We start from the raw sequence: 23,756 nt of genomic DNA, 5'->3' as shown, positions 1-23,756 counted from the left end.
AATTATGAAAGTTTTCTCCACAAAGTCAAAGTACTCACAGAGTTAATTATTCCCTTAAGGGCTTGAAATCCTCCTTTGACAGGGAATACCTGATCTTTGGCATCAGCAATTTTTTCAAGCTTTAAAAAATGGTAAAAAAAAAAAAAAAAAATTGATTGACAAGGATGTGATGATAGAGATGTACTTAAAGCTTAGTAAATTTTAAGCAGTGATCCTAAGATAAGATTGTCACAATTGCAATGATACAGCAATATGGTATATTTATTAAGAATTAAATGCAACAGATGGTCATAAGATTGGTTTGTAAACCAAGGTGATTTATGTCAATTATCCTCACTAAACTAAGGAAGGACACATCAACTTACATGAATCATCCCTTACTGCAAAATTAAATGTAAGGCACTTTTGAGGTAGATAAACTTGGATCTGTTTATTGAAATCATGCAAACTTCCAAAATTCAGAAAGGGAAAAGAAAAAATAAAAGATAAGCATTAAAACTCAGGGAAAATTGAAGTAAAACCTACTCTTTGCAAAATCCATATTAGTCAAAGTTTATTTTAAGGAGAGAGATTTTAAACCCAACCCCCCAAAATTAAATAAATATATAGATTGGCCTCATCAATTGGTGAAAGGTTAATTTCTGAGATGTTTTGTTCTACAATAACAGATACATTCTAAATCACTAACCCTATTCACTGAGTTTATTGATTTATGACATAGGAGATAAAATATCTTAATAGAAATCTCCATGAATCCTGTTTTCACTATACTTCAGTAACAGTTATTCTAGAATGCATCACTCTGAACTGAGAAAAAGCTATAAATCTGATATACTTGCCTGGGCTTGATCAAAATCAAGAACTCCAACACAATAAACTCTGGCCCCCAGGGTCCTGGATATGTCTGCCTATCAAAGAAAGCCATTATTTAAACACTAGGTTACACAAGCAAAGCTCCATGACAAAACGCAACAGAACATATTTCAGAGTTTCAGTTTGAGACTCACCTCTTTTGTTGCATACTGGGGCACCAGACCATCCAACTTTCCATCCGTCAGTGCAATCACTATACTCGAAGTTTTCAATCCTCCGGCATTCTTAATTTGTTCATTGGCCTGAAAATGAAAAGAAACATTTCCTGTTCATAGCTAAATACTTATTCTTTACGGATTTTTTATAGCAAATTAAAAAATTTTACAAAATCAAAATGACAATGGCTGACAGTTTAAATTCTGTTCTTACTGATTATTTTATGCAAATATCATATATATGCATATATTTAATTGAATAATCACATAATTATAAATATATTCAGATATTATTCTCATATATATTCTCATATAATATTAGTAATATATGTGTTATGTTTTACTATTATGAATAAAATGAAAAACTTTTTAAAGATCACAGGATTATAGAACTATAGATGAAAAGGGACGTCAGAGATGTTCTAGTCCAATCCTTTTATTTTATAGATGAGAAAATCAAATCCTAGGGAACTGAAGTGATCTGCCCAATGTCATATGGGTAGTGAGTACTAGAAGTAGATCTGAACCTGTTTCCTAATTCCAGGGTTGATATCCTTTCAAATGAACTTTTTTTTTGTCACTTACAGTATTTATATCTACTTTAGATCCACCACAGCTTATCACAACTATTCTAAAATTATCCTGTAGTACCAATAAAAGAGATAACACTCTACAATGTAATAAATATTATGAACTTTAGAAGTGATATAATCACAAGAAGAATAACTTACATTTACACATTTATTGAAAATAATTTCCTCACAACAATCCTCATCATGTAAATAGTAAAACTATTATTATATCCATTTTTGACAAGTGAGATTCAAAGTTTGCATGGTTAAGTCTTCTATCTTTAAGTTTGATACACTTACTCATTCAGCAACCATTCATTAAGCCTCTACTAAATACAAAGTACTTTTTCAATATACTATTCATAACTGTTATCTTCCTAAAAAATAATGTGGCACAGTGGCTAGACAGCCAATCTTAGAGTCAGGAAAGCCTGTATTCAAAGCCTGAGATGGTGACTAAGTGACCCTAAGCAAATAACAACCTCTCAGTGCCCGAGGCACTCTCCCAAAGTGAAACAGCTGCTGATCTATATTGGTAGAGAGAGTCTCACAGAAGCATCAAATTGAAAAGTTAAAAACCTGGACACAAAAAACAATACCACAACAAATCACAGCCCTTCTTCACATGACAGCTCTTCCAATACATGAAGCTAACTAAGATGGGCACACTTCTCCACAATCAACATGCCCAGTCCCTTCAGCCCAAGCTGATATGTTACAAACTCAAATACTTTTACCACTGAGGTTCTCTGTATCAGAACATTTTCCAGATTATCAATGTCCTCAATCTTTGGTGTATTGAAATAACACTATACTAAGATTATCACTACCCTGTTTTTAAAAACTATGTCCTTAATGCTGGCATTAGTTACTTTGGCTGTCACATTGTACTGTTAATTCATATATGGCTTACAAGACCACTAAAAATACCCAGATCTTTTCTCAGAATAGATATATTGATAATTTTTTCTATCAACAAATCACCATATATCTATTAAGTACCACAATGAATGAAACAGTCACTATTTACAGTAAGTTTACATTTCAAATACAAGACTACATTTATCTCTTTGGAACTTCATTGTCTCAGAATGATTCAAGCCCATGATAATCAAAATATTGTTATGATTATCTTGGTTCCTCACATGTGAACACTGGATTAGTTTTCTCTCCCTGCTCTGTGTCATCTGCAAAGATAAGCAAATCATCTAGACCTTTTTCTAAGCCTGTAAAAAATGTTAAGATAGCCCAGGGCTAACTACAAACCCCTAGGGTACTTTACTAGATACCTCCTTCTCTGCTGACATTAAACCATGGACAATCACTTTTTGCGTATGATTATCCAAGCAATTGTGCTTGGATTATCCATGATAAAATGTGTGAGAAACTTTATCAAAAGACTGCTAACATCTAGGTAAACTATATTTACCACATACCCATTCTTTGTCTGGCATGAGCTGTTTGAGCTGTTCTGGAAACTATGCTTGTTTTTTGTAATCCCTACTTCCCTAGATATAATTCACCTATCTCTTTAATGTTCCTTTTGGGAATTTTCCTAGGAGTTGAAGTTAGGCTCCCTGGCCAAGAGCTTACAGATTCTGTTTTTTTTTTTTTTTTCTCTTTTTTGAAAATCAGTAAATCAGGACAATATTTATCCATGCTAACTACGAGAAGGCAAGATAACAAGTTCACAAGAGTAAACACCGAATACTGTAATTCTCCCATGTTCACTTCTGGGCAACTATAAACTAGCACTCTAAGGCAGGTCCTAAAACAGCAGAATCAGGAAAAAAACAGGGTGAAACAATCTTTTAGCCCATAAAACTTGGGAGATTGGCAGAAAGTGTTCATCTCACTTAGGTAAAGGGTTGGGGAGCAGTTCAGGATAGGAAGCTTCCCAGCAAGCTGGCAGCAAACCTCACCCCACCAAACCAGCAGGAAATCTTAAGTCCTGGTATGGTAGAACATGCTAATATCAACACGAGATCTCCCACATGCCTTCAGTGTAGCCATCAGCAATCAGGTACACTCCAGCAGCCAGACCACCACATATTTCAATGTAGCTCCAGGCAAAAAGGCATCTTTCAGGGGCCAAATCTCTACCTGCTTCAGTACAACTCTGGGCAAACTGGCATCTCCATCAGCAGACCATCAAGGGCTTCAGCATAGCCCTAGACAAATAAATAGATGCCCAACCTACAAGTGCTTAAGCAAAGAGGCAGTTGCTAGCAAGAATGTCATCAACATTCAGCACATTCAAGGCAAACAGAAAACCTTCAGAGGTCAGACTGCCACATGCTTTAGTGTAGCCCCAAGGATATGCAGAACACCCCTTCGGGCCTCAACACATTCAACTTTTGGGCCTCCCCCAAAATACCGGCTCAGTACAATAACAGACACAAGAATTCCCCCATAGTCCTCAGCACAACATCATTGCAGTACCAGGTAAATAGCCTGCAGCCACTGGCATAAGAAGTCTGAGACAATACTCTTTCCTAACCCAGAAGCAGAACTTAAATTTAAAAGAAAGAGGAAAGGCCTAAATATACAGGCAAAAAAAAAAAAAAAAAAAAAAGCAAAAAAAAAGGAAGTTGACTATAGAAAGTTATTATGGTGACAGAGAAGAGTAAGACAGACATAAACTCAAAAGAGGCCAATAATGTCAAAACACCTATGAGGGAAACCTCAAACAAAAAGAGGTCTCAAGTCCAGAAAGAACTCATGGAACATCCTCAAAAAAGAACTTAAAATCATACAAAGAGAGAGAGAAGAAAAATTGGGAAAAGAAATGAGAATATACAGGAGGAGAATTATGAGCAAAAGAGTCAACAACTTAGAAAACTTGTTAAAACATAGAACTGGTCAAATGGAAAAGAATATACAAGAATCTTGAAGAAAAGAACTCCTTAAAGAGTAAAATTAGCCAAATGGAAAAGGAAGTACTAAAGTTCACTGAGGAAATCACCACCTTAAAACTTATAATTGGGCAAGTGGAAACTAATGAGTATGAGAAATTACAAATCAATCAAACAAATACAAGTGAATGAATTTGAAAAGAATGAAAAAAATGTAATATATATATATATATATGTATATGTATGTATGTATGTATAATACCTCATAGGAAAAACAATTGACTTAGAAAATAGATCCAGGAAAGACAAGATCAAAATCACTGGACTATCTGAAATAATCAAAAGAAGGATCTGGACAGCATCTTTAAAGAAATTATCTAAGAAAACTATCCTGATATCCTAAAACCAAAGAGATAAATAGGCATTGACAGAATCCACCAATCACATCAGGTAAGAAATCCCGAAATAAAAAACTCAAGGAACAGAATAGCCAAATTTCAAAACTATAAAGTCAAAGAAAAAATACTATAAGTTGCCAGAAAGAAACAACTCAAATCAAGGAGTCATAATCAGAATTACACAGGATTTGCTAGCTGCAATATAAAAGGATCAGAGGTTATGGAAAAATAGAAGACAAAAAAGAAATCAAGACTTACAATGGGCAATGAGGAAACAAAACTACACTCTCTGCAGATGATATACTTAGAAAATTTTAGAGCAGGAATTCTTAAACTTTTTCCTCTTGTGACCTGTTTTTGCCCAAGAAATTCTTAGACAACCCCATCTCAAATCTGAGCCCAGGTGTTTTTAGGGAGTATTCATGAATGTGCAGTTACATGATGCAAGTGGTACCAGAAACAACTAAGATTGATTATGTGTTTGATTTTTTAAATTATTTTTTACTCATTACATTCAGAGATCTTTTACTGTTGCTGTATTTTTCATGACAATCCCTACTGAGTTATATGATATCATATGGAGTTGTGACCTTCAGCTTAAGAAGCTTTGCTCTAGATCAACTAAAAAGTTAGTTAATAAGACAAAAAGAAGAAAAGTGATAAATTCTAGAGAGAATGTAGGAAAATTGTGATGTTAATGTACTTACTGTTGGTGGAGTTGTGAACTGATCCAACCATTCAGTAGAGAAATTTGGAACTATACCCCAAAGGCAACCAACTGTGTATGCCTCAATACAGCAATGATACTACTAGGTTCATATCCCAAAAAGATAATTAAAAAAGGAAAAGAAGACAAAAAGTTTGTCTACATACAAACATATTTATAGCAGCCCTTTTTGTGGTGGTAAAATATTGGAAATTGAGGGAATACTCATCAGCTGGGGAATGGCTGAACAAACTGTGGCTTATGAATGCAATGGAATACCATTTTTGCAATAAAAAATGGTGAATAGACAGATTTCAGAAAAAAAAAAAACATGGAAAGATTTGTATGAAGTGATGGAAAATAAAATGATCAAAACCAGAAGAACATTATCCATAATATATGCAATATTATGATCATCAACTAAGAATGACTCAGTTCTTCTCAGCAACATAATTCTCCACAATGATTATAAGTACAAAGTTTTCACAAAGGAAAATGGTATGCATATCCAGACAAAGAATCAATGAATTCTTAATCCAAATTGAAACACATTTTTAACTTAATTTATTCTTTCTCATGTTTTCTTTTTTTCCCCTTTTTATCTGTTTCTTCTTTCACAATTATGACTAATGTGGAAATATATTTTACATGATAGCATATGTACAAACTATATCAAATGCATTAGATGAGGAAATAGAAGGGAAGGAGGGAGAAAAGCCTAAAACACAAAATGTTGTAAAACTGTATGTGAAAATTTTTATTGACCTGTGACTAGGGGAAAATAAAATATTATTTAGAAAAAAATAAACATCATATAATCAATAAATAAAATATTTGTCCTTCTCCAATCTTGTGGTATTTTTTCATTTTTTTCCCCTAGAAGTTCCCTAAATCAATGAAATCACAAGTCAGTTCCCTTCATCTTGAAAAAAAATTGTTTACTATAGACAAAAAGAGAAAGCACATTTTCCCATAATCACAGGTATAATACACTTACCAATCTTAATCCTTCATAGATATATGTCTCTCCTGCTGGTTTGACTTCTTTTAAATTTTTTAAGCCTTCAGTGATTTTTGCTCTGTGAATATAATTTTTAAAATATCACAAAATAGATTTATAAATGAAACAATAACACATTTTTCAAAAGAAATATAAACTGTTCATTTGTCTAAAGCTCTTATATTTATAATCTATATTCTACATATTTAACTTATTAACCTTTACAAATGCCTACAATAAATGTACAGTTGCTGAAGTATATAGATACTTAATATTAGTAATAAAAAACATGTATATATATATATATACATATACATATATATTACCTTAAGAAGCTGCCATGTGGATTGTAAACAACTAAATTAATCTTGCTGGGCCCCTGTTCACTTATCTATAAAATTAGTATTATAAGACTATAGAAGCAATTATGCTTATATGTCTATGAAACACAAAGCATTAAAGTTTCAACAGAAGGGGTAGCCATAACATAATGAAAAGAAAATGGGCCTTGGCATCAGCAAGACCTGGATTTAAATTCTGATTCTGATATGTAATACCTATATAACCAGAGGGCAAGAGTTTTTAATCAGGAGTCTTGTTTTAATAATTTGAAAACTATATTTCAACATAATTGATCTCTTATTAAAATTTCATCTTTTATTTATTATGTTTTAAAACATTCTGAAAAGGGATTCAAAGATTTCATCAGCTTGCCAAAGAAAGTCATGATTCTAACAAGGTTAATGACTCAAGTCCTTAGACAAATCACTTAAGCTCTTTGGGCCTTAGCAATTTCTTAAATTTCAGAGCAATTCTATATGGATGTGGCTTAAAAGAAGAAGGAAAAATTTGACTTTCAGATCTATGTATAAAGTAAGAGGTCATGATGAAACATTATCAAAGAATAAAAAGAAACAGAACATTAAGTAGATAGTTTCGATTACATAAAATTACAAAGGTTTTCTTAAAACAAAATCAATGTAGCTAAACTTAGAAAAAAATCTTTGTAGCAATTTTTTTCTGATAACAATCTCATTTTCATAATAAGTAACTTGTTAAAATTTTTAATAAGAAACATTCCCCAGTTGAAAAATGATCAAAGAATATAGCCAATTTTCAAAAAAATAAAAAAAAGAAAGAAAGAAAATGAAGCTATCAACACCATATGATGTGTAAAATGTTCCAAATTCCAAATTAAAGAAATGCAACCCATTGACCCAGAGTCACCCCACTAAGCTTGTGCACCTAAAAGATCAAGAAATGAGAAAAGAATCCACAAGTCCAAAAATATTTATAACAGTTCCTTTTTGGAGGAGAAAAGACTTAGAAACTAAAGGCACACCCATTAATTAGAAAATGACCAAACAAATTATGCTATGTGAACACAATGAAAGACAGTTGGGCAACAAAACCTAAAGGGACACACACAAAGTGCTATCAAGTAAAATGTGAGCAGAACCAGGAAAACAATTTATATAAAAACGACACTTGAAAAACAACTTTTTAAAACTTACAAACTCTGACAAATGAGATTATAGAAGACAATTTCAGAAAAATGCTGATGAAGCATGTTCTCTATCTGCCTAACAGATAAATCACTTACTCAAGATCCAGAGTCAGACATACATTTTTGGATACAACCAATACAAAGTTCGGTTTGACTTGTCTATGGATATGTTACATGGGTTTTGTTTTTCTTTTGTAATAGGTGTAAACTAGGTGAGATGAAGTGAAAATACATACTTGTCTTTTTTTTTTTTTTGAGTAAAAAGTTTTGTTGTTGTTTATTTGGTATTTTGTTTTGTTTTAATTTGCAGAGCAGGGGTCAAGTTCTGTGTTGATAGGAGTTACACATACTAGTAAAATCATAGCAAGAACAATGGAGAGCTGTAAGGGAATGAGCCCAAGAGACTTGCCCAGGTCATGAAGTCATCAATGTCAGAGATAACATTAAAATCCACATCTTTTATCTGACAAAAAAATTACTTTTGTTCTTTATATTTACATTTGTATATATGGGCATAATATATAATTATATCAAAGTTTGCATACTATTTGATACATATCATCTTCTTTGAGCCTCACAAAAACCACACTGAAACTCAGATACACAAATGGAAATGTGATCTCAATGTTTTGGATATCCTCCTCTTCTATACAATTTGGTTCTCAATTCATTCATTCCCCGCTACCCCAGATGACTTTCAACCATGCCTTCCCATCATAAAGAGTCCAACCAGTTGGAGAATGGCTGAATAAATTGTGGTATATGAATATTATGGAATATTACTGTTCTGTAAGAAATGACCAACAGGATGATTTCAGAAAGGCCTGGAGAGACTTACACGAACTGATGCTGAGTGAAATGAGCAGGACCAGGAGATCATTATATACTTCAACAACAATACTATATGATGACCAGTTCTGATGGATCTGGCCATCCTCAGCAACGAGATCAACCAAATCATTTCCAATGGAGCAGGAATGAACTGAACCAGCTACGCCCAGAGAAAGAACTCTGGGAGATGACTAAAAACCATTACATTGAATTCCCAATCCCTATATTTATGCCCACCTGCATTTTTGATTTCCTTCACAAGCTAATTGTACAATATTTCAGAGTCTGATTCTTTTTGTACAGCAAAATAACATTTTGGTCATGTATACTTATTGTGTATTTAATTTATATTTTAATGTACTTAACATCTACTGGTCATCCTGCCATCTGGGGGAGGGGGTGGGGGGTAAGAGGTGAAAAATTGGAACAAGAGGTTTGGCAATTGTTAATGCTGTAAAGTTACCCATGCATATATCCTGTAAATAAAAGGCTATTAAATAAAAAAAAAAAATAAGGAGTCCAACCAAAATGTAACTAAAGACCTTTTCTAAATTTGTCCTAATATCACAAAATACCTAAGGGGGCATTTGAACTTTTCACATGTTGTCATTCACTCTTGCTACATTATCTTTTTTAATCCAAAATCAACAGTGTCCTTTAGGATACCTTTTAACTTTTTCAAAGTTATTTATTTGTTATATAGTGCATCCTGCTCACATTCACCACCCAATTCATAATACTTTTTTTTTTAAAGTAAAGTATAATTTATTTGTTCAGCAAAGAGATGTGATATAGAATGGAGTGGAATAGGTGAGAAGCAAGTGTGAAAGCAGAGGGTTGCAGTAAGGAAAAGATAATGGTGGTAGCAAAGAGAATTATAGTAGCTGGGGGTTCACCATGTAAAATGTCACTTTTCTTTGGTTTCTGTGAGGGGACTTCCTTATTCTCCTTTACATAGAAGCTCCCCAGTTCCCTGTTATGGTATGATATATAGAGGCAAAGTTCCCCTAGCTAGTACTTAGTGTTTTGTTTTTTGACATTGTAGAGTTACATAAAAGCATGAAAGAAGAAGAAATTTCCACAATTTAATTGTGGAAAAATTGGAGTGCTACACAACTATATCAGAACACTCCAAGAGCAATAAACAGATAAAATATTATATAGATTTTCCCAGTATTTATTTTTAAAAATCTATTCTCATTACAAATGATCTATGGACTCTGATTCTACTATTCCCATGTCTATGGAGGAGGCAGAAATAGCACTTAAGGTGAAACTTAGGTGTACAATCAAACTTAGCAATACAACCACATTTTTTTTCAGTGAGTCTTGAGGCAAAAGCAGAAGCAGCATATAGGGGTGACAGCAAAGGATACACACATTTCAAAAGAGGAAATGAAATGACAACTGAAGAGGGAAGCTGGAGAATGAAGAGCTAAACATTGTAGCAAAGCAGTTTTGGGATCTCCAAACAGCCTGAGTTCTTAGCACAGCAACTGGGATATTCCTAGAACACCAAGCACTGACAAGTTCTCTGGACAGTGGAAAGAATGGGAGAGTGGCTGCTTATTCCATGGGAGGAATAAGTACCAAACTGAGAACCTGAGTTTTCCTTCCTCACCTTTCTTTGCACAAGACATTCAAAAGATAATTTCAAAGCTTATTCTGTTCCATAAAATTACCTTTCCATTTTCTTATGAATTTCTCTAATTTTATACCTATCTACACACACATATGATACAATCAATCTAATGCCCCAAAATGCCAGACTTTCTCCTAGCTAGGAACTGAGTCAAATTGAGAAAGAATCTTATATAGGGTTTGATTAATAATTTTTTGTATACTTTGTATACAATTTTTTTTTAATTTTTCAATAGGATGAACTAAATTAGATTTGGGTTAGTTTTTTTTCCTTTCTCTTCCTCCTCCTCTTTGTCCTCCTCCTCCTCCCCCTATTCTTTTTCTCCTTCTTCTTCTTCCTCCTCCTCCTCCTTTTTCTTTTCTTCTTCTTTTTCTCCTCTTTCTTCTTTCTTCTTCCTCTTCTTCCTCTTCTTTTGTCTTCAATTTAAGAGGTTTCATTTTCTGTTGCAAAGAACAAATCTGGGCCGTCTCTACAAGTGGCCTCCCTCAAATTTTCTTCAATTGATCAACAAATAGGAAGAGAATGATCTTTGTAGCGCTACAGGCAAAGACTAGAAAGGAGGAATTCCCCAGTGGGAGGAGAAAAGGGGCGACTAATCCTGGTCAACAATATCATCATTACATCTCAAAAAAGAGAGTATTTCACCCCAAGCAGTTATTTTCATTTTAACTCAAAATACATATCCAGATAGGTATATTTTGCTACACATATAAGTCATCATTAATATAAGTAGCACTTACAAAGATGAAATTAGGACATGATCAACATCACAGTGTTGGATGCTGGATCCAACATAATTTTGAAGGAACCAAAAGATCACCTTTCAGAAATCTCAAAGGAAAGAAAAAAATGGAAAAAGAAACTACAAGCAAAATTACCACCCTAGAAGTCTCATCCAAAAGACATCAACAACTATCAACTCATATATGCCTGTCATTTCCCTAATGCAACATTCGCTAATGTATGTATCATAACTCATCAAAACCTCATCATATGTAACTTTCATGTTCTTCCATAAATCTTCCACAGGAAGTATACACAATATGTTGAGATCCTTCCTCTAGGTATATGTTAATATATATGTTCTATATATAATATATATATAAAGAGATATTACTATATATATGTATCAGGGGAAGTTTTTCAAGTAGGTGAGATGCTAAGGAGAATTTATGAATGAGAATGAGCAAATATCACATATGAGAAGGTACAGACAAACTACAAATTATATCAGTAGAGTGAATATCCATACTGAAATCTTAAAACCACTGAAGTACTATTAAGTACATCTGTTTAGATTCCCATTTAAATACTAGTAGCTAAAATATATAGAACAAAAGTCAGCACAATTCCAAATATCAAAGTACTCACATTGCAAGATAAGGCAACAGATATAGAAATATTTAAAGCCCATCAAATCTACTTTGATTTTGAGAGAATGGTGATACTCCAATGTTCTAAATTTAATGGGAGCTACAATAGTCTAGCATGGAAACAACTTCTTGCACTCTGAAACAGGATAGACAAATTTCAAAATAACATTCCTTGATAAGTTTTGCTACTGTTGTTCATTCATGTCCAACTCTTTGCAATACCTTTTAGGATTTTCTCGGCAAAGATACAAGAATGGTTTGTTAGTCCCTTCTCCAGCCCATTATACAGATGAGGAAACTGAGGCCAAAAGAGTGAAGTTATTTGCCCAGACTCACACAGTCTGGGGACAAATTTGAATTTAGAATGGTGAGTCTTTCTAAGAATGCCATCTATCTGTCCTATGCATCTAACTGGTGCTACATTATTCAACTGGAGATTTAATAAAATTGCATGCTCTATATGGCAAGAGCCTAAAAGAGTACCCAATAAAGTTAACAAAATTTTGAGCTGCCTTGAAAAGCACAGAATCTAGTTCAGCTATATTCTGTCCTGTTCAGAAAACATCTGGAATACTCTATTTAGTTCTGAGCATCTTTTAGGTTCAGAATCACAAAATCTCAGATTCAAATCTCAATTCAAACTATATCAGAACAAGAATATCCCCCCTACAAATGTCCATTCATTCTTTACTGAAAGGGAGTAGGAACTCACTACTTCCCAAAAAAGCTTATCATTTTTTAAAGTAGCTCATTTAGGAAGTTTTTAGACTAGAGCCTAAAATGTTTAGTCATCAAATCTTTACAACTTTGAACTAATTCTGTTCCTATTTCTGCTTCCTAGGGCCAAGAAGAATAAACATATTCTACTTGCCATCTTATTTAACTTCAAATAAATAAACACACTTTTCACATTCTCCCTAAGTCTTCTCTTCTCCTAGATCAATATTCCTAGTTATTTCAAAAGCTACTTACATGACATAAATTCAAGACCCTTTATCATCCAGATTGCCTTTTACTGAGCAACCTTCAAATTATCAAAGCCCCTTCTTAAAAGGTACAAATATGGCCTAACCAGAGCAAAGTAAAATTCAAAATCAGCTACTTAATAAGTAGCTACTGTTGACAAGACACTGGAGACACAAAGCCCTAACAGAACTGCCACTTTACTGAATAAGTTTTCATTTGTACAAGACAATTCTCCATGTACACACCTATGATTCCTTTTTTCCTGTGATAGACAACCCATGTCCCCACTTCACACACACAATCTCATAAGATTCAAAACTAAATTAAAGAGATCACATACTTTACCAATCTCATTTTACCAAGAAAGAAATGGAAATGTGGTCAAGTTAAATGAACCATTCAAAGTAACCCAGTAACTTAACAGATTTCTACTAAGTTGGAATTAAAAGTTTATTTTCTGCATTAAGCTTTTCTCTAACGCTCCATCAAGATTCTATGTAATTTTAACCTCTAAAGTTCATCTTGTACTCCAGGATATATCATTTTTACATTATTGAAATTCCATTCTGAAATTGTTTTCAGCAAATTTGGTTGGTTTTTGTAAGGAGGTGTGTGTCTATATGTGTGTGTTATGTGTGTATGTACATTTCTATGCTCATATTAAGTTCCTAATGAGAGAGACTATGTTTTATTTTTTCTGTATTCCTTGCACTTACCCACCAAAATCTATTACAATGCACCCTGCTAATACAGGACAAATACTTGTTAATTAATTAGTCAAATCCACAAAAGAAGAAATTCATTATTCCACAGATGAAGGAGTCAATTACATACAGTAGGATTTTGTTTTAGATAAATATTTATGTTCAGCATCTACAGAAACAACTTGAAACTGACTATGTCTGAATGCAGATTATAAACCAAATATTTGGTGCTTGCCAGAAATGAGTGGCAGCGTGTCCTCAAGCACTAATGTTTTGCTGCCAAAAGAGGGGGAAAAAAAGACAACTGAAATTCAAGTTTACATAAATGGATTTTATAATGTAAAAATAACATTTCTTAGTCAGTTCACTACTACATCTCATGACCAGAGATCATCAATACATAAAGTGTTCTTCATCAGTAAATCTAGAAAAACTTAACAAAAAGATAATTCAGAGCCAATCGGTAGATCATCTTGAAGTAATTCAACTTAGCAGAATTTTTTGTTTTGTTTTGTTTTTAACTCTTGGTAGAGTCAGAATTTAATATTACACTAACTACTAAAGGACTCCTTTGAGTTTTCATCACTATTACATTCTTTTCTGAATGAAGGTCATGTTAGCAACCTATGCAAGGAAATATTGCAGATTTATACAATAGAAGAGAGCTGAATAGGTCTCTCACTGGTCATTCTTTAGAAGCTTTTTCACAAAGCCAAGTGGTGAAATCCCCGCATCCTGCTTCACTCTTCATAGAACTGCTAACATGTAGGATTCTGCATCTGTGGCTACTATGATTACCGAATAATCATAGAAGCCAAACAAGTCATGTCTTTCACCAGTGGTATGAGTTTATGAATTTCACAGTCTATCTAGGGAAAGGCAGTTAGTCTACAAAGAGAGTAAGGCCTCTCCCAAATTCAAGACATGATGTTAGTGATGTTTGTGGTGACAGGGGGTTGGGGTGAGAGAGGCAGCAGGAAACAAAGGGAGAAGCAAAGAGGACAGAGCTAACTTTCACAACATTGTTGCATAAATTTAGCTGACTTTTGAAGGAAACAAGGGTCTCTAGGTAGTGAAGATGAAGTGGAAATAAAGTGACAAAGACACAGAGATGACAGATAAAGTACTTGTATGTGAGGAAGAGCAAGAAGGGCACTCTGCCTGAAATGCAGAGGAACTTAAGTAATGTAACAAGAAGGGAAAGGCAGGTTGGTTTTAAAGACAAAACCCAAGAGCTGATATTTGATGCTTAAAGGCAATAATGAGCAAGTAAAATTTATTGAGTAGGACAGTGTTATAATCAGACCTAAACTTTCAGAAAATCAGTTTAGTAGCCATGGGGAAGATGTTTTAGTGTAAAAAGACACTTGAAGAGTTAACTGAACCTCAATCAGAAGTAATGTGAACTGAACTATTGTGGTGGCAAGATCTAGCAAATGACTGGAAAAAGAGAGATGAATAAGGGTGAAGAGTTGATACTAAGATTTTAGATCCAAGAGAAATAGGTAAGTTCAAAAGAGGTATGTTTATTAAAATGTCACTAAACAAGGATTACCGTACTGACAAGAACCTCGAAATTATTATGTGGATCTTTCCTACAACCACTAAATATGGACATTCAAATGGAGATAACTAAGGACAGAATTTGAAATACTATTAAATGATATGAATATCATTCCTAATGGCTTCTTGCCATGTTAAATATGATATTTTGAGGACTTCTTTACTAGACAATGATTCATAATAGGAGACAAAGGCCTGCCACAAGGATTTAGTTTTTAACTTTGCTTCATCTTTACTTCTTATAGCAATACTGTAAAATGTGGAAAATGTTGCTTCTTGTATTTGAAAAAGTACTAGAGCAATAGAAAATATAGGACTGAAATGATGAAATCTGATCTGTTTAACCAGTATTGTTTCTTTCTGAACTAAGTTTCTTTACAACTAGAAGTTCTGAATTTACAAGAATAGAGTTTTTTAATAAAGCTATGTAGTAGTTTTTTTCCCCAGCAACTTATAAAAATGGTTTCTACATTGTATTCCTAAAATCTCTCCTATTTTTCCTTTATAATTTATAAAGAGTGTTTTTACATAAAGACAAAGAATGCATATCAAAACACAAATTAAATTTTCACCAAAGATGGACTGAACAACACCAGAGAGCATCTATACTCCAAGAAACCTGAAAGATAATATCACAGCAGAGTACCAATGGGCAGAACAAGAGCTTAAATACTATTCTCTGTTCATAATACAATAAGCACCAATTTTGTTAAAAGCTTACAAATTAGATAAATTCAGAAATGGCTGATATGAATTAATTAATGAATCTTTGATCCATACAAAGCTGTACTCCAGGATTTGTTTTATCTAATAAAATTCCTTGGAATGTTTTGAAAAAAAATCAATTTATTTAAAACAATTTATATGTGTAATTTTTCAGGAACATTTATACTGTCCAAGTTAAAATACACCTTAACATTAAGCCAGTGGATTAGGGAATTTTTCCTCTAAAACTATATTAAGTCTTTCCCATTGTTTACCAAAATAAATATATAAGCAAATTAGAGAATCCAGGAAGAAATTTTCACAACTAGAATTAGAAGAATTTGTGACAAAATGAGAGACACAAAGAATCATTCACAGATAATAAAATAAAGAATTTTTTAATTCTATAAAATTAAGAAGTTTTTCTACAAAGAAAACCAATGTAGTTAAAAAATAGTAAACAAGTAGCTAGGGAGAAAATATTTACAATAAGTTTCTCATATTATATGTGCATACAAGATCTCATGTTATGTGTGTATATATACACACAAAAATATAAAGAATTGGTTCAATTTATAAGAAAAAGACATTCCCCAAAAGATAGTCAAAGAACATTTAACAAGCAGTTTTCAAAACAAAGATACCTAAGATATCTACAATCATATGGAAAAAAAAACACTACTAATGTATAAAAACTAGAGAATTGCAAATTATAGCAACTCTGAGATTCCTCTTCACACCATTAAGATTAGCAAGGATGACAAAGAAAGATAACAATTGCTACAGGGTTTGTAGGAAAACAGAAAAAAAACTAAAGGACTGCTGATAGAACTATGAATTGGTCCATACATTCTAGAGAACAATTTGTGACTATACACAAAAAATGACCCAGAGAAACTATTACTTCTAGGACTATAACCCTGAAGAGTCAAAGAAGAAGCAGCTTTAGATAGCAGCTCTTTTTGTAATACCAAAACTCTAGAAAGAAAAGTATCCACCTATTAGGAAAGACTGAACAAAAGATGGTAAATGAATAGAGTGGACTATTATTGTTCCACAAGAAATACATATTTTTCAGAGAAATTTTGGGAAGAACTCTAAGAACTGAAGTAGACTGAAGTGAGCAGAACAAATGATTTATACAATAAGATCAACATGATTTTTTTTAAGACAGTTCTGAAAGACTTGAGAATTATGATTACCAGAGATCAGAAGATGAAACATCCTACCCATTTCCTGAAAGTGAAGAACTCATACTGCAGAATGAGACTGACTTTTTTGATATGGCAAACATGGGAATTTTGTTTGATGATACATATTTGTTAAAAGGCTTTTCTTTTTTTGTTATTCAGTTGGGAAGAAGTGGGATGTGCAAAGATGAGAAGATAAATGATAGTTTTATTAATAAAATGATAATTTAAATTTTAAAAATAAAAATAAAGCTATGCTAATCAGTTATTGATTACATAGGAAGTGTACTATAAACACAATTTTAATTCAAAGAATATAAATAACCAAATTCTAAAAGGCTTCAAATGGGTCAAGTGGCCTATGAAACATAATGAAGTAAAAAATGTATGTCTATGGGTTTATATGAAAGTCATATCTTTTAAATCTTATGTAGAATTTTTCCATGTAATTTTTAATAGCAACTAAGCTTTTCTTATTATTCATATAAATAAATCCACATTCAGCAAAAATTGGGTTAAGAGTAAGATAACGTTCACTGATTTACAATTTTTTTTCTGAAATGATTGCAATCAACTCAATTAATTTAAAATGTAACAACTATCTGGTTTAAATTATAATATTATCCAAAATAACCTGTGGATTGCTTTCTACCCAGAACCTTCTAGGACAAGTTTACTGGACTTATGACTAAGGAGTATATGAGTGTACATGTGTGTGTATGTGTGTGTGTGTGTGTGTGTGTGTGTTTGAGGGACAAGACAGGAAGATATAAGAAAAGAAAAATAGCAAATGATAAAACACCTAAGATAAAATTCTAAATATAAAAATATAATTTTGAGATTAGCTCATTATTATTCACACCTCTCCATTAGTACAGATAATTGGCATGATTGTACATTTTCTTGACTCTATTGAGAGGCTAAATCATTACTTAAAAATATCAATCATTCTACTAACATCATTCCTTACTAAGAAGCTTTCTAGTGAAATGATAGTACTAACCTGTCTCCGGTTAATGGCAAAATAATAGTTGCTTGAGAAGAAAACACTATGAAAGATAATCTCATCCGAGGGCTGAAAGATAAGAAACCAGATGGTTAGATATTTGAAAAAGAGGTAATAATATAGTATAGACATTCACAGAGTATATATATATATATATATATATATATATATATATATATATATATATATATATATAAATGCATTTTCACATATATATATTCAAGGAAACCTGTTTTAATGTATGTACATTTACATATTTTCCATATGTTCATATATACATATTTACATTTAAACAGGCTTCCTTGAATGATCTGAGTCTCATAAATGGACAAGACATGCATGGTACTAAAGTTAAAAACAGGTGTAGATTCAAGACATGTACTAGTGGTGGGACCTTGAGCTAGCTCACAGTCATTTAACTTTCCAATATCTCCAGACAAATGTTTATGAGTATAAAGTCTAGAGAGTTGCTGAACTCTTTTTCTGTGGAAACAGTTTCCACAGTGGAATTTCTCTCCACAGATGACTCCTAACCCTATACCCTTTCCCTCCCCCCAGGACACTTTTAAACTGTTACTATCATTACCTAAGTTATATGGGACTTTGTTTTAGTTTTCTCTGTAAATGGTATTTTGCTATGATCCTATACTCAGAAATATATTACACTAGGAAAAAAATTCCAAGCCAATATCAAATTCTTTTTCAGGAAATGTTTTCTTCTCTAAGTTCTATTAACCATAATTTATCAGTTTCTTTTGATAGATGATTACCAGTGATACTCAATTACATCCAACAAAAAATTTGACTAAATAGTTAAAATGCTAACAAATACCCTCACAAAATCCCTCCAGAACTGTTCAAATTTGAGTGAACACTAAAATCAAACATTTAAATACTACAATGAAAAATATGAGAGAGAAGTGCAAAGCACATTTTAAATTACATTATTCCAGTCTTCCTGATCCCAGCAATTATGCTTCCCACAGGAAACAATTCTTGCCATCATTTATATCTAGCCAACAGTAGAAAAATAATTTTTTTTTACATTTTACAGAATGGTTCTTACATGGGAAATACTTAATGAAATCATTATTGAAAATCAAAAGTTGTGTACTGATTCCACAACTCATTTAAATCACTCAGATATGCTTTTTAGCAATCTTTTATCTTCTTGGCATAGACTGTTCCCATCCCCTTTTATCAGAAGGTTAGAGCTAAGGAAATGAGTGTTGCATAATGAACTCTATGTTAAAGAAGACTGATTTCTAGAGCAATTCAGATCATAAAGGACATCCTGTTACAAAGAGTATTCAATTCAATCCAACAAGTAGTCATTATATACAAGGACAGAGTTCTGGGTATTAGAAAAAGAATGACAAAACAAGTCATTCCCATCAAATAAATTTCATTTGATTATGGGGGAGAGGCCAAAGAACATAAAATCATCAATTTAAAACTGAAAGAGACCTTAGAAGTGATCTGGTCCAATCCTTCATTTGGAGATGAAGAAAATGAAGCCCAGAAATTAAGTAATTAATTAGGCCAACCTGAAGTACATTTTAGAACTGAGATTCAAATTCAGGTTTTCTTATTCCAGATGTTGACACTTACAAACACTCACATGCAGGAGGAGAGTAAAAGAGATCTAGAAAGCCCTTATTTAAGAGATGTTGCCTCAGTTATATGTTTTGAAGAAAACTGGGGATTTTGGCGAAAACTGGTGTGATTCTCATTTGATCCTTTATGTCATCAGGTGCTTATTTTTGGTGACTCAGCTCCTTGATAAGGAGCAAAAGTTGGTCTGATTGAAAATACTAGTTTGGAGGCATGGATTTTGACCCTCTCAGGCTAATGCCAAGGAAAATGTTCTTTTTTTTTAAGAGTGCTAAATAAATTAATTATTATTATTGAATAGAATCCAATCTGTGCTAGATTTGTTGGATTAAAATCATTGGGTTGAAAAAATGTTGGATTTGTAGTCAAGGTACCTAGGTTCAAATCTTGTTTCTACTGTTTATTTGTCCACATAATTTTGAGTAAGTCATTGATACTCTCAGAGAGCTAGTTTCCTTACTTGGAAATGACAAGTCTGAACTAGATCATCTTCTTGTTTCCTTCAAGGTTCCAAGATTCCTCCTATCTCTGTGTCTAAGAACCTATGAACTCTCACTTGTCCCTTTCATATGAGTCTAGACCTATTTTTAAATTTTCTTTTTAAAAGAAATATCTATTTATTTCACTTTCTCATGTATTTCCACAAGGCCACCTTACTGTATTTCAGAAACTGATCAAAAAAAGTGTTAAGGTTGACTTTTCAAAGCAAAAGTGTAGATGACTTTTCACGGACAAGCAATAAGCATACATTGTTTTACAGAACAGGCTGATCTGCTGCCAATAACTAAAAGCATAGATTTCCTAGGCTTCTACAGATTGTTTGAAGTTACTTGCAAAATGACTTTCAAAATGTTTTGATCATCCAAGCCTGCTTTACAGAAAACATTTGGACTAACAAGAATGAAGGAAGTAATATTTAATGATACAGCTCCTCTTCATGTCCTTTCCATTAGACAGTTAAACTTCCAGTTGTCTACTGCATCTTATTTAGCATGGCAGAGGGTGGGGGGAAACCTAACCAATTCAGATATTTTGTTGATTACTTTTAAAGAAGGAATGCTATTAGGAAGTTATCTTCTCTAAAGATATGTACAGAATAAGCTAAGTTTAATAGTATTGCTTTTTATAGAAGTCATTCCTTTTAGAGGGAAATTTACTGACAAATACAGAAGAGTTAAATTTTAAGAGTTAAACACACCCACACATTATGTAAACAAATCTTTTCTTTCAACAGACACACAAAAAGGGCCTTTTTTGGTATTTGTTTAGCGACACATGTTTCAACACTTTTAATTCAGAAACTCTAATATGTTAAAAAACAACTTGATAAAAGAAATGTATTTAATGATAAAATGTTTTGAAATATGTAAATGAAATATAAAACAAAAGCAAACTGGGAAAGGAAAAAGCATTTGAGATAGCATTGAAGAGTCTGCTACAAAAGTCTCATACAAGTTTCTGGCACCCAGTAAAAAATTCTGAAACAACCAAAGACTCAGTATAAATTAATAAAAAGAATTGATAAACTGATTTCTCTTCTTCTCTCCCTGAATCTCTTTATTGATTGTCAGGGAGGTGGATCCAGTTCAGCTATGTCTTAAGAATTCTGGAAATCAAAATAAATTAATACTTTGAAAGAGTGTCGTCTTTGATTTCTTCAGATAAAGTTCTACTTAGTGTCTTTTTTTAACTATTTATTTCTAGCAATTTTCTATTTTCTTTAATGAGAGAGAAATGGAAGTACCTCACAAATCTGTCGGTAAGCTGTTTAACAAAATTGTAGATCTCGATCCAGTTTTGTGCAACGCTTCCAGATCTGAAAATTACACAAATTGAAACAATTAGAATGTGACCTATGAAGGAATCAAAGCATAGGCTTGTTATACTGACATTTCAAACTGGTTGTTGCTTCGATACCGAACCAGTTAAATTTATTAGTGCCTCTTCCCTTGGGTATTTAGCAGGGGATTACATTAAGTGGAGAGAAAGCTTGCTAGCTCCTCTTCCCTAGAGACAGAGCTGTCCACTGTGTTGACCCGAGTAAAAAGTTTGTCTATTATCAACCCATCTCTCCTCTCGCTTTTCCCAGTAGGAGACAAGAAACACTTTGGGTCTGGACTTTGGTGTATCTCTGGTGAAGTTTCAGTGCTAAGAATTTACAAACTGATCAACTTTAAGGAGTTGTAGCAGGAAGAGAGGAAACGAAGACTCCCTACCCCACCCCCATCTTGACTCCATGGTCGCTGGCAGAGTTGTCCCATAGGTCAGCCAAAGAGCACCCCTCACTTTCGCAAAGGTCTCAGGGTCAAAAAATTGGCCCCAAGCTAAGGTACCAGAAGAACAGCTTCGGCCAACTACTGCTCCCGGCCCCGCCCTCCATAGAGGCAGAGAGCATTTAAGACTCTAGAGGCAGTTACCAGCATCTGAGAAAAAGCAACAGTCTGTTTGCATCGCAGCCCTCACAGGCACACTTGACCGCCCGCAAGCCTCTCCATCCCCCACCAACAATCCCACCCGCACCTCTCACCCGCCCCAGAACCGCAGCGACACTGGCATTAGTAAGGGTATAGGCATTGGAACTGACTTGTCCAGCACGAAGTAGAGGTCAAAGGCTGCGTTGCAGGAGGGCTGCTCTTCAGCTTGCGCTGGGGCCGGCCCGGCGGTCAGCGACACTCCGGGGGCCCGCAGCAGACAGAGCCACAACCAAAGCCAAAGGCAGAGCGGGCGGCCACGGGCCCTCATCCCGGCCAGCCTGGGATGCAGCCGCCGCCGTCGCCGCCACCGCTGCTCCGCTCTCAGGCCTCCGCGACTCAGTTCAGCTCAGCTCAGCGGCGTTCCTTCTTAGTACAGCCCAGCCCAGCCGAGCCCGGCTCCTCCTCGGGCCCGGGAGGAGCTCTGCCGCAGGACAAAGGGAGCCGGGGCCGCCCCTGGCCCAGTCCCCGCCCTCGTTCCAACTCCAAGTGTAAGGGCCGGGGAGCCCACGCCCTCCGCCCCAGAGGAGCTCTGCCAACCGCGAGGGAGGGCGGCCCCGGCAGCCAGGTCCGGCCCGGCCCGGGCCGCGGCACGAGATACAGCTGCGTCGGGTCGGACGGCTCCTGCAGCTGGGCCCAGGCTGCTGCCCGGCCCCGCCCGCACACTCGCACGCCTCTCCAACTTTGCTCAACCGTTGCGCTACGCTGCGCTCCGCCCCGGGGCCCCTGGTAGGAGGAGGCTGCTCCCGCTGGGACAGCTGTCCGGTTTCAGGAGAGGGAACCTCTCATCCCCCACTCCCGACCCCGATCCCGCCCTCCGGGGGAGCTAGCATTTGTGTGCCGCGACGGGAGGGTAAAGAGGTTGTCGCTGAGCCCCGGAACTGAGCCCAGAGAGGGCTCGCTGGGGCTTGGCGTTAGAAAGTCGCTAGACTTGGGAAAAGGGAGAAAAAGTGCTAGGAACCGTTAAGTGTGATAAAAGAAGAGCCTGGATGGACCTCAGGGGCCAGCTGGTATTCATGCAGATGAGAAAACTCAAGCCCAGAAGGTGCACTGAAAATGTCCACGGTTAACTGGGGGAACCCGGAAAGCGACAGTGTTGCATAAGGCAGAGTGCCTGCAGTAAACACACAACTGCAAGTTTTGCTTCTGACAGATACTGAATCGGTGACTCCGGGGGAATCACTTGACCACTAACGGCCCGAGACAAGTCTATAAGTTGCCCGGAAGGTCTTTCCCTCCCAGATTCATTCATTGATTTATTTATTTAGATTTTTTTGGACTAAGTGAGAAGACGAGAATTTTTTTTGCCTCAATTGCTATTTACTCTTCATCCCTGAATGGGTACGGCCTCAGTCAAACTGAAAAGTGTTGAAGACTTTAGCTTAAAAAGGCCAAGGTCTCCCATTTTATCGAAGACCATCTCCAGTCATCTGAATCTATTATCTTGGCACTGGACCCAGATGGTTCTGGAGAGGAAAGTGAGGCAGGTGACCTTGCACAGCCTTCCCTCACATAAATCGAATTTATTTGCATATCCCTCCTAGATGTTACAGTCCTTTGAGAATGAAGGACAAAAATACCAATAAGTTGCAGAGAAGAGACTTGTTTTGGTTGAAGAAATATCC

At 34.8% G+C, this 23,756-nt stretch overlaps 1 protein-coding gene across 2 annotated transcripts in view; it reads right to left on the bottom strand.

Moving 5' to 3' along the window:
* The window catches only part of ANTXR2 (ANTXR cell adhesion molecule 2), a 196,246-nt gene extending 173,450 nt beyond the window's left edge, over positions 1-22,796 (bottom strand). Inside the window, exons 1-7 of one of the 2 annotated variants that reach the window (XM_031944269.1) lie at positions 22,245-22,796; positions 21,405-21,476; positions 18,044-18,115; positions 6,557-6,638; positions 1,008-1,115; positions 840-908; positions 39-119 (exon numbers count right to left, since the gene is read on the bottom strand). In XM_031944269.1, the coding sequence (XP_031800129.1) occupies positions 39-119; positions 840-908; positions 1,008-1,115; positions 6,557-6,638; positions 18,044-18,115; positions 21,405-21,476; positions 22,245-22,402 (642 nt within the window). In that variant the 5' untranslated portion in view covers positions 22,403-22,796. The remainder of the gene's footprint in view (positions 1-38; positions 120-839; positions 909-1,007; positions 1,116-6,556; positions 6,639-18,043; positions 18,116-21,404; positions 21,477-22,244) is intronic. The other variant, XM_012552052.3, reaches the window with a different exon arrangement.
* Between the last annotated feature and the right edge of the window lie 960 nt (positions 22,797-23,756).

This window comes from Sarcophilus harrisii, chromosome 6, assembly GCF_902635505.1.
Source record: "Sarcophilus harrisii chromosome 6, mSarHar1.11, whole genome shotgun sequence".
In the NCBI taxonomy this organism is placed as follows: domain Eukaryota; kingdom Metazoa; phylum Chordata; class Mammalia; order Dasyuromorphia; family Dasyuridae; genus Sarcophilus; species Sarcophilus harrisii.
Note: the sequence above shows the minus strand (reverse complement) of the source record. Positions and strands in the feature narration are given on the sequence as shown.